Below are 14,265 nucleotides of genomic sequence, written 5' to 3' on the forward strand. Positions count from 1 at the left end.
CAAAAATGGAGATAATCTAGAACTTCTGTCTGGTTTTCTTTGTTGCTGAGTTACAGTGGAGGGGGAACTTTCAAGACAGCTTTAGCCCTAGTATTCAAATGGATCAATGTGTTTATTGTGAAAAGCAAGCGATCAGGAAGAAGTGATTAAAATATCTATTCTTTGTATGCAATTGCTTCCATGTTTTCCTTCGAAAAAGGGACCAAGCAGAAAACAGGAATGATCATTACAAGCACACTTTGTATTCGAATATGTTTGCTCTGAAACAACTGGTTCAATTAAATTGATGGATAAGTCAGTGATTTGAAAAACATTAATTTGAGTCTCATTGAATGAGTTCTCCAAAGGATATAATTTCAATTAATTCAACATCACCACTGCATCGGCCTGTTTTAATGAATGGCTGCGAATAGACACAAGTTGCCATTTTAGACACTCTGCACATGCTTATAAAAAAATCTTTATATCGCATCTTATCATGCTTGTCATAAATACCTTGGAATACATCATTACGTAGAATTAATTACTTTAAATTACAGTGACAACTGATGTACAGGCAATACACTCAGCTCTTGAAATCATTACAGTCTCGGTCCAAACATGGACAAAAGAGCTGAACTCCTGAGGTGAGATGAGAGTGACCGCCCTTGATGTCAAGGCAGTATTTGACTGAGTATGGCATCAGGGAACCCCAGCAAAACTGGAGTCAATGGGAATCGGGGGAAAACTCTCCTCTGGTTGGAGTTGTACCTAGCACAAAGAAAGATGGTTGTGGTGGTTGGAGGCCACTCATCTTAGTTCTGGGACATCACTGCAGAAGTTTGATTTGATTTGATTTTGATTTGCTTTATTATTGTCACATGTATTGGTATACAGTGAAAAGTATTGTTTCTTGCGCTCTATACAGACAAAGCATACCGTTCATAGAGAAGGAAAGGCGAGAGTGCAGAATGTAGTGTTACACTCATAGCTAGGGTGTAGAGAAAGATCAACTTAATGAGAGGTAGGTTCTCAGAGTAGTGTCCTAGGCCCAACTATTTTTCACTGCTTCACCAGTGACCTTCCTTCCATCACAAGGTAAGAAGTGGAATGTTTGCTGATGATTGCACAATATTCAGTACCATTCATAACTTCTCAGATACTGAAGCATTGAAGTACTGAAGTTATCCAGGCTTGGGCTGACAAGTGGCAAGTAACATTTGCATCATACAAGTGCCAGGTGATAGCCATCTCCATCAAGATAGAGGCTAGTCATCAGGCTTTGACATTCAATGGCATTACCATAGCTGACACCCCCACTACCAACAATCTAGGGGTTAACATTGAACAGAAACTGAACTGGACTAACCATATAAATACTGTAGCTACCAGAGCAGGTCAGAGGCTAGGGATCCTGCGGCACGTAACTCACCTGACTCCCCAAAACTCATCCACCATCTACAAGGCACAAGTCAGGAGTGTAATGAAATACTCTCCACTTGCCTGGATGGGTGCAGCTCTAACAACACTCAAGAAGCTTGACTTCATCCAGGACAAAGCAACCCGCCTTGATTGGCACCCCACCCACAAACATTCACTCCCTCCACAATTAACGGCCAGTGGCAGCAGTGTGTACCATCTACACAATGCACTGCAGGAACTTATTAAGGCTTCTTCGACAGCATCTTCCAAACCTGTGACCACTACCATCTAGAAGGACAAGGGCAGAAGACGCATGGAAACACCACCACCTGAAGTTCCCCTTCAAGTCACTCACCATCCCAACTTGGAAATACATCGCCATTCCTTCACTGTTGCTGGGTCAAAATCATGGAGCTCCCTTCCTAGCATTGTGGGTATATCTGTACCACATGGACTGCAGCAGTTCAAGAAAGCATCTCGCCATCACCTTCTCAATGGCAATTTGGGACAGGAAATGAATACTGGCTTAGCCAGCAACACCCACACCACATAAATGAATTAAAAAACAGTAGTTGTTGTGCACAATCAGATGCCACAAACAGCAATGAGATAAATGGCTAGTTAATCTTTTTTGGTGGTGTTGATTGAGGGAACAATATTGCAAGGACATTTAGAGAATTCCTTGCTTTTTATTGAATATTGCTATTATGTGGTTAACAGCCACCAGAAGCACACAGACAGATGGGACCATTTTGTTGTGAATATCATTACTAGCATGAGGAAAAACTTTATTGTGGTTGGGTTTTGGAACATACTATCTGATAAGGTGATAGATACATATTTAATAGTAGCCTTCAAACAGGAATTGTAGTTACTTGTAGAAGAAAAAAATAAAGGAATGTAGGGGAAAGAGCAGGGAAGAGAGGTTAAAGTTTATTATTGTCACAAGTAGGCTTACATTAACACTGCAATGAAGTTACTGTGAAAATCCCCAAGTCACCACACTCCGGCGCCTGTTTGAGTCCATTGAGGTAAATTTAGCTTGGCCAATCTTCCCAACCAGCACGTCTTTTGGACTGTGGGAGAAAACCAGAGCACCCGGAGGAAACCCACACAGACACGTGGAGAACGTGCAGACTCCGCACAGACAGTGACCCAAGCCGGGAATTGAACCCAGGTCCCTGGTGCTGTGAGGCAGCATGCTGTCCACGTTAACTGAATTGCTCTTTGAAGAAGCTGGCAGAGACTCAATGGGCTGAAAAGCCTCATATGGCGGTGGCACAGTGGTTAACACTGCTGTCTTACAGCTTCAGGGAACCATTGATTCCGGCCTCGGGGACTGGCTGTGTGGAGCTTCCACATCCTCCCCGTGTCTGCATGAGTGTCCTCCATGTGCTCCAGTTTCCTCCCACAGTCCAAAGATGTGCAGGTTCGATGGATTGGCCCTGCTAAATTGGTCCTTGGTGTCCAAAGATGTGTAGGTTAGGTGGATTAGCCATGGTAAATTCATAGGGTTACTGGGATAGGGTGGAGGGGAGGGCCAGGGTGGGGTGCTCTTTCAGAGAGTCAATGCTGTCTCCATGGGCTGGATGGCCTCCTTCTGCACTGCAGGGATTCTATGGTTCTAGTTTATGATTAGGATTATACACTAGTTTATGATTCTATATCATGCGAAGTAATGTTGCTACCTCCTTTAAGGCTGGTTTGGCAGCTGTGGCCAACCATGGCGTTTGTTTCTTTGAGACAATCTAATGGTGCATTCAGGAGCTCTCTTGCATGGTGGTGCATGTCCCAATTTCATGTGGTGATTTCATGTCCTGCAGCAAGATGTACTTGGACTTTCTGACACTGAAGTGAAGTAATTAATGTTCAGTAAAGTCAATGTCATATACTCGCAACCATTTTACACGCGAATCTGACAACCTGGTTATGGTGTAAAAATGAAAAATGCCATGTATGGTGCTCCAAGATGGTGCATATTGAGGACAAGATTTCCATTTCTCACCCTCTCCAAATATTGTAACTTGCTATGCCCATCAATAGCTTTGAAGCACCAAGTATTGATGCAATGCTCTTCATATAATCCTCATTTTTTCCCTTTCCAGATGTACATACAGACCACCACCCTAACCATATCCATGAACCTAAGTGCTTCAGTGGCTCTGGGTATGCTGTACATGCCGAAGGTTTACATCATCATCTTCCACCCAGAACAGAACGTCCAGAAGAGAAAGCGTAGCTTTAAGGCAGTAGTAACCGCAGCAACTATGTCTTCACGACTATCCCACAAATCTTCAGACAGGCCTAATGGTGAAGCCAAAACAGAGCTGTGCGAGAATGTAGACCCAAACAGTAAGTGAATGAGATGCATGCACCACTTATTTTGTTTTTGTCATTTTCCTCCGAAGCATTGACCAGTGGCTAAACCGAATTTACAAGCCTACTGAGTAAACAGTACAGGGAGCTCTGTCTTAAACTGGTATCTTTATAACTAGATGCATGTTATTGTTCTGAGCAATGTTCCAAATCCATGACCAAATTAGTGTTTGTATTTTATAACCCATTGTCTGATGCAGTTAAAGGTGTAAGCACATATTTCACAATCCTTGTTCTATGATTTTAAATTCTTCTGCAGTGTGCCATTACCCAGGCAACTATCCTAGCTCCACGAGTAAGAGGTTGAGTAATGTGATTAGAGGGGTAAACATTGCCAAACTGCTTAATTTGATATTAAAGCTGAAAACAAACCACCAGAGGCTATTACTTCCAATGTTATAACACTAGGTGGCTATTCCCTTATAAGACAGTGAAGGATTAGGGAGTCCAGGCAGGAGAGTGGACTTAATGCCACAGTTTGATCGGCCATGTTCTTATTGAATGGCAAGAAGCAGTGTCAAGGGGCCGAATGGTCTACACCTGTTCCCATTTCTTATGACCTTACCATAAGACAGTGGTTCCCAAACTTTTTTCACTGGGCCACACTTTCGGAATAAAAATTTGCTCGCGCCACACCGAATTTTTTATTGATAAGAAATACATTCAAAAACAAAAAAAAACTCCTAGCAGTGCTTGATTCATAACATAGAACACAACTACTTTATAATATGATCATGGGACGTCGTCCTCAGCATCTCTTGATGCTCTTGCTCTCACTTTGGAAAAATATCTATCCATGTTTAAATGTTTCTTTGATTGTGCTCGAATCTTCCCGTCACACTTGCCATCCTCTCTCGCCGCACCAGTGTGGCGCGCTGCACCCTTTGGGAACCACTGCCATAAGACATACATTTTCAGACCCACTTGAGAAATATACTTAAAAGTCTACCGATGTCTACCAATGTCTCAGAATGCTAACAAAAACATGCTGCTTATTTTTAAATTACCAGTGCCATACTGAGAATCATTTTGTTTGTAGATTCCTCTTGGTGTTAATTACTACCCGACAAATTTGGAGGGGGTGATGCTCCCATCCCGCTGCGCTACAAAGCAGCGCAGTGAGCCAGGAGACTTGAGTGAAGGTCGTTTTGTGGGCTTCCTGCTGGGCCTTTGAGTCTGTGGCAGCTGGATTTCCGGCGCCCTCAACTCCTTGCCAGAAATCAGCGGGGTGCTGCATAATTTATTTAAATCCTCATTTTCCTACAAATGAAGTACCATTAGCAGGCCCAGGATTGAAATCTCTGGGCCCGCTAGCCTCCCTGCAACCACAGCCCACCCCCCCCCCCCCCCCCCCCCCCCCCCACCACCACCAGGAGTATTTCACTCCAGCGGGGTTTCGTATAGCTCCCCACTTGCAAGAAGCTGGCGGCCTGACCCCAATGGAGTGAAGGGGGGCAATTGAGGCCTCCCAGCGAGTCGGGCGCTGAGGGGGTGTGCCCCCTGGCCTTTGCCATTCTGGCAGTGCCAGCCTGGGCCTCCTGGCACTGCCAGAGGCAAAGTGCCAATGCTCAGGGGGCACATTGGCACTGGGCAGTACCAAGGAAGTGGGGCCCAAAGGGGCCGGTGCCTCTGGGGGCGATCGATGGGGGATCCCACTGCCACTCTGCATTCGGGCTGAGTGACAGAGGGAGGGGGGCCAGTGCTTGGGGCTGACATCGGGATGGGGGAACGCCAGCCTGCCAGGAGGTCGGGACTGCGGGGGTGTGGGAGGGCGGAGGGAGGGAGGAAGGGGGGGGCGGAGGGAGGGAGTGGCGAGGCTCGCCCGGACACATCCACGGGGGGTCAGCGATCTGGTCGTGTGGGGGCTACATGGTCGGCGATGCAGGGTCACAGGGCTGGCCAGCAATCGAGCTGGCTGGTGATTGAGAGGCCAGCGTGGGGGAGGGGGGGTTGTGCACGTGCAATCTCCGCACTGACAGATCGGCGCGTGCGCAGTGGCGCACTCAGCACTATGCTGCCGGCCTCTCCAGTGGGAATAGGCCCTGCTCACTGATTTTAAACAGTATTCACACTAGTGCACTTTGCACAGTGTGGGAGATTCATTTTGAAACTCCCACTGAAAAAAACAGCGGCACTTACTCCAATTTTTATGTGAATTCAAAACTTAGATTTTTGGGGGGGAATTGCCCCCTTGATAAGTATTTTATCTTGACTACATTAACTGAGAAGTAAGATTAAAATCCTGTACAGGTAACCCTTCTATTACCAGGAAAAATGTGATGCCTTTTGAGTGGAATTAAAGAAATGCATTTATATAAAATGGGAGCAAAATAATTAGATAGAAATGGATTGATAAAACAGTGAATAATGAAAGCAATATCCTTTTATGAAAAACTAAATGGACAGAACGCAGAATACCAAAAGATAAAGAAAAATAATTTAAAATATCAGGAAACTGGGTTGAAGGTACAGAATAAAATGGCTGATGTCTCATTAGAGAAACCTGACTAAAGGAAGATGACATTTTCTCCATTCATTATTGTCGGTTCTTGGATGAGTGTAAACAAATTTGGGTTTGCTGTAAATGCTGTCTTTGATTCAGTAGTGTCAGTCACTGCCTTAAGCAGCCTTTACTTTTCTGGCTGTTGATTCACCTGTTTTGTATGCACAGGCGCATAACCCAGGGATTAATAATAGCATCCCCCTGCACTGAAATATTTGTGTCTCATGTATCTGTGTTTCGCCAATCTCAGAGTGATGATTGAGAAAACACTTGCTGAGATGAGATTTGATGTGGATCGATTCTTATTTCCCACCAGGTGAACAGTCATGATCAGCATCATTTATTTTCATCAATATGATTTTTCCTTGCATAGTATAAAAATGATGATCGCATTATGCTATCCCGCTTTGGTTAATATTCGTGCCTCTATTAAAGTTGGTTTGCAAATACATTTTTCCCATATTCCATCTTTCACTCATGGCCCTTTGCTGCCGAGCTGTGGATTTCACAGCTCTTTGTTTTCTAAGCCTGGCTCCAGTTTTGGTTTAGTCCCATTTACCCCCTTCCTGAAGAGCAAAGTCCATCAGCGATTGAGTTCAAATGGATGCAGCAGTGATAAGTTTCTATGTTTAGTAGACTGTGTCTTTCATTGTCTTCAGCACAATGGTTTGGATGGAAACCCAACCTAAACCTGTCAGGTCCGATCAGTCCAACTCCTTATACTTCATTCACTATTAGTATTTTTAACATATATTACACTCAAGTTGTCATAATTTGAACTTCAGAAGCATGGATTAATATAATGCCTTTGTGCATTTCTGTGGTGTTGAATACAGCAAGTCAAGATCAAATGTAATCAATGAGTCGCAAGGAGTAGGGACCAGTGTTCTAGCGAAAAGAATAAATAGGGTGGTCACAAGGATTTTAAACTAGCAAGTTGGGGAAGGGAAGAGTTAAACTATGGGAAATATAATGATTAATAGAAAGCAAAGCAACAGGTTAGCATGTGGAGAGAAGGTTCCAACTGTATCGAAAATCAGGAAAAAAGTTAAAAGGAAGGAGAACTCACGAGATGTTATTAATAGAGGTATTAGAATTCAAAAAGAAGGTACAAAAACTAGCATAAGGGCACTTTATCTGAATGCTCGTAGCATTCGGAACAAGGTAAATGAGTTGACGGCACAAATCATCGCCAATGAGTATGATTTGGTGGCCATCACAGAAACATGGTTGCAGGATGGTCACGACTGGGAGTTAAATATCCAGGGGTATCAGACTTTTCGAAGGACAGACAGGAAGGTAAGGGAGGTGGTGTTGCTCTGATATTTAAGGATGACATCAGGGCGGTAGTGGGAGATGACATAGGTTCTTTGGAAAAAAAAGGTTGAATCCATTTGGGTGGAAACTAGAAATAGTAAGGAGAAAAAGTCACTGATAGGCGTAGTCTATAGGCTACCAAATAATGACATCATGGTGGAGTGAGAAATAAACAAAGAAATAACTGCATGTAAAACTGGTACAGCAATTATCATGGGGGATTTTAATCTGCATGTCAAACCAGGTCGGTCAAGGTATCCTTAAGGAGGAGTTCATAGACTATATCCATGATAGCTTCCTTGAACAGTATGTAATGGAATCTATGAGGGAGCAAGCTAACCTAGATCTAGTCCTGTGTAATGAGACAGGAATAATTAATGATCTTACAGTTAAGGTTCCTCTCAGAAGAAGGGATCACAGTATGGTTGAATTTAATGGAGCGTGAGAAGGTAAAATCCAATACTAGTGTCTTGTGCTTAAACAAAGGAGACTACAATGGGATGAGGGAGGAGTTGGCTAAGGTAAACTGGGAGCAAAAGCTTTATGGTGGAACAATTGAGGAACAACGGAGGACTTTCAAAGCGGTTTTTCACAGTGCTCAGCAAAAGTATATACCAGTGATAAGGAAGGACTGTACAAAAAGAGATAATCAGCCATGGATATCTAAGGAAATGAAGGAGGGTATCAAATTGAAAGAAAATGCATACAAGGTGGCAAAGATTAGTGGGAAACTAGAGGATTGGGAAACCTTTAAAGGTCAACAGAAAGCCATGAAAAAAGCTATGAAGAAAAGTAAGATGGATTATGAGAGTAAGCTAGCTCAGAGTATAAAAACAGATAGCAAAAGTTTCTACAAATATATGAAACGAAAAAGAGTGGCTAAAGTAAACATTGGTCCTTTAGAGGATGAGAAGGGGGATGTAATAACTGGAAATGAGGAAATGGATGAGGCACTGAACAGGTATTTTGTGTCAGTCTTCACAGAGGAAGACACAAATAACATGCCAAAAATTGATGACAAGAAGGCTATGGCAGATGAGGACCTAGAAACCCTCATTATCACGAAAGAGGTAGTGTTGGGCAAGCTAATGGGGCTAAACGTAGACAAGTCTCCTGGCCCTGATGGAATGCATCCCAGGGTTCTAAAAGAGATGGCGGAAGAAATAGCAAATGTACTAGTGGTAATTTACCAAAATTCACTGGACTCTGGGGTGGTTCCTGCAGATTGGAAAACAGCAAATGTGACGCCACAGTTTAAAAAAGGAGGTAGACAAAAGGCAGGTAACTATAGGTCGGTTAGCTTAACTTCTATAGTAGGGAAAATGCTTGAATCTATCATCAAGGAAGAAATAGTGAGACATCTGGATATAAATTGTCCCATTGGGAAGACGCAGCATGGGTTCATGAAGGGCAGGTCATGTTTGGCTAATTTGGTTGAATTCTTTGAGAACATTACATGTGCAGTGGACAATGTGGATGTGGTGTATCTGGATTTCCAGAAGGCATTTGACAAGGTGCCGCACCAAAGGCTGCTGCATAAGATAAAGGTGCACGGTGTTACGGGTAATGTATTAGCATGGATCGAGGATTGGTCAAGTGACAGAAAGCAAAGAGTGGGGGTAAATGGGTGTTTTTCTGGTTGGCAATCAGTGACTAGTGGTGTGCCTAAGGGATCAGTGTTGGGACCGCAATTGTTTATGATTTACATAGATGATTTGGAGTTGTGGACCAAGTGGAGTGTGTCAAAATTCGCAGATGATACTAAGATGAGTGGCAGAACAAAGCATGCAAAGGATGCTGAAAGTTTGCAAAGGGATATTGATAATCTAGGTGAGTGGGCGAGGGTCTGGCAGCTGGAGTTTAGTGTTGGTAAATGTGAGGTCATCCATTTTGGTAGGAATAACAGCAAAATGGACCTTTACTTAAATGGTCACAAATTGCAGCATGGTGCTATGCAGAGGGACCTCGGTGTCCTTGTGCATGAATCACAAAAAGTTGGTTTGCAGGTGCAGTAGGTAATTAAGAAGGCAAATGGAATTTTGTCCTTCATTGCTAGAGGGATGGAGTTTAAAAGCAGGGAAGTTATGTTGCAGCTGTATAAGGTACTGATGAGGCCACAACTGGAGCACTGTGTACAGTTTTGATCTCCTTACTTGAGAAAGGATATACTGGCACTGGAGGGGGTACAGAGGAGATAGGTTGATTCTGGAGTTGAGAGGGTTGGCTTATGAAGAGAGACTGAGTAGACTGGGGCTACACTCATTGGAATTCAGAAGAATGAGGGAAGATCTTGTAGAAACATATCAGATTATGACAGGAATAGACAGGATAGAAGCAGGCAAGTTGTTTCCACTGGAAGTGAAACTAGAACTAGGGGCATGGCCTCAAAATAAGGGGGAGCAGATTTAGGACTGAGTTGAGGAGGAACTTCTTTACACAAAGGGTTGTGAATCTGTGGAATTTCCTGCCCAGTGAAACAGTTGAGGCTACCTCATTGAATGTTTTTAAGGCAAGGATAGTTAAATTTTTGAACAGTAAAGGAATTAAGGGTTATGGTGAATGGGCGGGTAAGTGGAGCTGAGTCCACAAGAAGATCAGCCATGATCTTATTGAATGGCGGAGAAGGTTCGAGGGGCCAGATAGACTACTTCTCTTAGTTCTTATGTTCTAAGTCATGGAATAATCGGATTCAACCATTCAGCCATAATACAGTCACCATTTTAAAGTCAGAGCACTCTATTCTTATATATATAAATGCTGACTTATATGTAATTTAATAAAACTAAGGTGCGGTAACTTGGGAAGTAAATCTGACTGGAACGTTGGAGCTTCTCTGCAGTACAGCTGGAGTAGTTCAGTTATATAAAACTGAATTACTACATACATCGTTCCCATGTGTGAGAGGATGTAATTAATGTGTGACTAACTATTATAGATAGATTGTATTGTAAATATGGATATGGGAATTAATAATGAAGGGGCCTTCCCCTTTAAGTTTGCCATTGAGAACTTCATGCTGTTGCATATGACCAAGATGTGGAGATGCCGGCGTTGGACTGGGGTAAGCACAGTCAGAAGTCGCACAACACCAGGTTAAATATGACCAAGTCATGCATCTGGAAGAGGGAACTGACTTTATGAACCCAAGATGTTAAAGGTAAGATCACAGCACAGAGACTGTCCCTCAAATGCATGATATTTCCCTTAAGCACATGAAAAGCGCAATATGTAGGCATTGATAAGATTGCCAAACTTTCAGGATCATGTCCAGAGATTAATCTCCTGGACATTGCTGTGAGCAACCCAGGGGAAAACATTATAGGGCCATTAAAGAATATTGCATTTATTTTTCATGTGAAATACTTTAATTTTAAAAAAAAGATTGGAAATGTGGTGGGAGGAAGAGTGTTGATTGACTTGAAGGCATAAGGTCATGCAATGAATCTCCAGCAATACACCCATCTAGAGTTTGCAACGCCAATGATACCAGCATACAAATGTTAACATGGCCATCTGAGGTTTCTTTGGCAAATAATAAATTGGGCAGCACAGTGGTTAGCACTGCTGCTTCACAGCTCCAGGGACCTGGGTTCGATTCCCGGCTTGGGTCACTGTCTGTGTGGAGTTTGAACATTCTCCTCGTGTCTGCGTGGGTTTCCTCCGGGTGCTCCGGTTTCCTCCCACAGTCCAAAGATGTGCAGGTTAGGTTGATTGGCCATGCTAAATTTGCCCCTTAGTGTCCTGAAATGCGTAGGTTAGAGGGATTAGTGGGTAAAATATGTAGGGATATGGGGGTAGGGCCTGGGTCAGATTGTGGTCGGTGCAGACTCGATGGGCCAAATGGCCTCTTTCTGTACTGTAGGGTTTCTATGATTCTATGGTTAGTGCCTCTGCTGAAGTGGATGAGAGAGCAATCTGAGAGAAACAAGTCATGCTAGTGTTCCATAATGTCAATTCAGAGTCCTGAAATCGGTAGACTTGTGCATTTCCACTAAACAACGGTAAGAGAAAAAATTGGAAATAAGAAAAATGCAAGTTACTTGGCAATTATAGTCTACTGTCTTGGAACAAAATGATTTGATAATTGCATAATAAAATGTAATTTATTTCGCTATGTGCTAAAGTCACATACTTTGAATTTGGAAATAAATTTGGCAGATTGCTACTGCAAATGATTAAATGAGAACACAGGATTCTCGCTTAAGCCTATTATTCGTGTTACATGGAGATCTTATTAATTGTCTCCAATAAAAACTGCTTAATTCTGTATTTACTTAATCCATTTAAAAGATAAATGAGCTATGCAGGGAATTTGTGACATGTTGAAGTATTATTCACTGGTGTCTTTGGAACTCACGGGTAACTAAGTTGAAGATGACTCGTGAAATTATCCTCATTAGTTTTTGATTGGTATTCACTTGCAATGGTCAGATTTTGTCCAAGTGCTAATCACCCCAAAGAGATTTTGCCCACAAAGTTGTTGAAGTATGAGGGAAACATGGCATCTGATATGTGAATGAGCTGGCAACCAACAGCACTTCTCTTTAACTAATGTGATTCGAGGTTTGGGAAATGAACAGTGGTAGGATTGAGACGGAAGATAAATTAAAGAGGTTGAACTCCATGTCAAATCAGGTGGAGAAAGAGGCATAAACAGAGGAAGAAAATATAGGCATAAGAGAGTGAGTCGAGCAAGAGTTGGAAAGGAAAATAAACAAAAAGTTGCAAACTCAAAATTGTCATAAATTTTAAAATTTAAAACTCAACATTTACAATAGGTAATTATCAGTGCCAAAGGGGGTGATTGGCAGGCATTAAGGAGGTGATGGCCTATCATCGCTGGACTATTAATCCAGAAACTCAACTAATGTTCTGGGGAGCCTGGGTTTGAATCTCACCACAGCAGATGGTGGAACTTGAATTCAATAAAAAAAAATCTGGAATTAGGAATCTACTGATGAAACTATTGTCGATCGTTGGAAAAACCCATCTGGTTCACTAATGTCCTTTAGGGAAGGAAATCTGCTGTCCTTACCTGGTCTGATCTACATGTGACTCCAGAGCCACAGCAATGTGGTTGACTCTCAACTGCCATCTGAACTCAGTTTCAAGGGCAGCTAGGGATAGGCAATAAATGCTGGCCAGCCAGCGAAGCCCATGTCCCACGAATGAATAAAAAAACATGCTTACTATGTCATCGAAAGGGTCCATACACTTGTAATTACTAATCCTAAATCTCTCCAGGTTTAGTTCCTTACTAAGATATAAATCTAGTAATGGCATGTTATTCAATGCCTTTCCATGGTGAGTCAAACAGCGAGACATTATTTTCACAAAACTAATGGTGGAGTAATGCAACTCTGACAGTAACTTTTAGATATTCACGTTTAACCAGGCACCTGCCCCTCGCCTAAATTTGCTATGTCATTTATGCATAAATAAATAACAGGGAGTGTGATTATAGTCACTATTACCTTGAATGCAAAAAAACTGGCCTATTTATTTTTAAAACCATGTTAATAAGGCTGTTAATCCCTGCTCACTTATTATTTCAGCCCATGTTCAAGATTCAAGGCATTTTAACCGTCCCATTCCGCTCTGCTATCCTCATGTCACTTGACTTGCTATTCAGTTTGCATGTTTGCATTTGGATGGGTTTTTATATTGGTGTTAGGATTCGCAGAAAAGTCGCTAGTAGAGATGAAAATTGATGAATATTGACACAAGGCACTCTCTTTCCTGTTGTGGTTGTGTACTTGTGTTCTCTCTTGGTCAAGAAATGGGAATAGGGCCTATGCTTTCTCCATCTCCAAATGCCTTTCTCAGGAACAGTAAACTGTTGAACTTCAGTCACATTCAGAAGACGCACCTCCTTTATAGTATAATCGGAGGAGCAAATTCAGCCCATCCTGTCCAATGGGAAGTGAGCAGGTTTGGACCAAAGTCAGTTTTACATTCAATTGAGAGTAAAATCAGGGCAGAGTGTAAAATAGGCACCAATCTGAATCATTTGGTTAAAGCTAAACCGATGGTGTCAGCTGACCTGCAGCCTTGGAGTTGGGTAAGGAAGGCATTGCTAATGCTTATAAAGGTGACTAGAAAGGTGGCCTTGCACTTCTTCACTTTGCGCTCCTTCTTGGCTGGAGCAGGTGACATCTCCAGCATCTGGTGCTGACACGATGGGCCAAATGGCATCCTCCTGCTTTGTAACAATTCTGCAATTGCCTGATGCTTTGTCATTCAGTGTTGCAAAAGGGTAATCACTGATGTTTTGTATGTGATGAGAAGTGAATACATTGCATTCTCTTTTTCAAAAGAGGAACAGGTAGAATGAGTGCATGACTTTGGCAGAATAGTGAGCTTCCCCACTGGTTCAGGGAACTATTTACTGCTTTACGGGCACAGTGTCTAAATTTTGAGAAGGACCATAAACAAAGGTTCCACTCTCTCCCTGTCAAGCTGGTGTTGCGAGCATGTTCAGCACATCGTGCAGATCAATAGCCAGTATCATGACAGTAATAACGATGCCTCTCACTGCATCAGTCTACTCTTCCATTAGCACTTGAAACCACCATGAGAAAGCGGAGGATAGCTAGTGGGCAGGAAGGGCCACCTTGACTCCAGTGAGTGACCCAAACACATGGACAGCCATGCCGTCACACTAGATG

At 42.7% G+C, this 14,265-nt stretch overlaps 1 protein-coding gene across 1 annotated transcript in view; it reads left to right on the plus strand.

The window, feature by feature from the left end:
- The window catches only part of LOC144484720 (metabotropic glutamate receptor 7-like), a 664,948-nt gene that overhangs the window by 609,035 nt on the left and 41,648 nt on the right, over positions 1-14,265 (plus strand). The window contains exon 10 of the mRNA XM_078203160.1: positions 3,507-3,753. Coding sequence (XP_078059286.1) covers positions 3,507-3,753 — 247 coding nt within the window. The remainder of the gene's footprint in view (positions 1-3,506; positions 3,754-14,265) is intronic.

Source organism: Mustelus asterias, chromosome 3 (assembly GCF_964213995.1).
Source record: "Mustelus asterias chromosome 3, sMusAst1.hap1.1, whole genome shotgun sequence".
NCBI classification, from domain to species: Eukaryota; Metazoa; Chordata; class Chondrichthyes; order Carcharhiniformes; family Triakidae; genus Mustelus; species Mustelus asterias.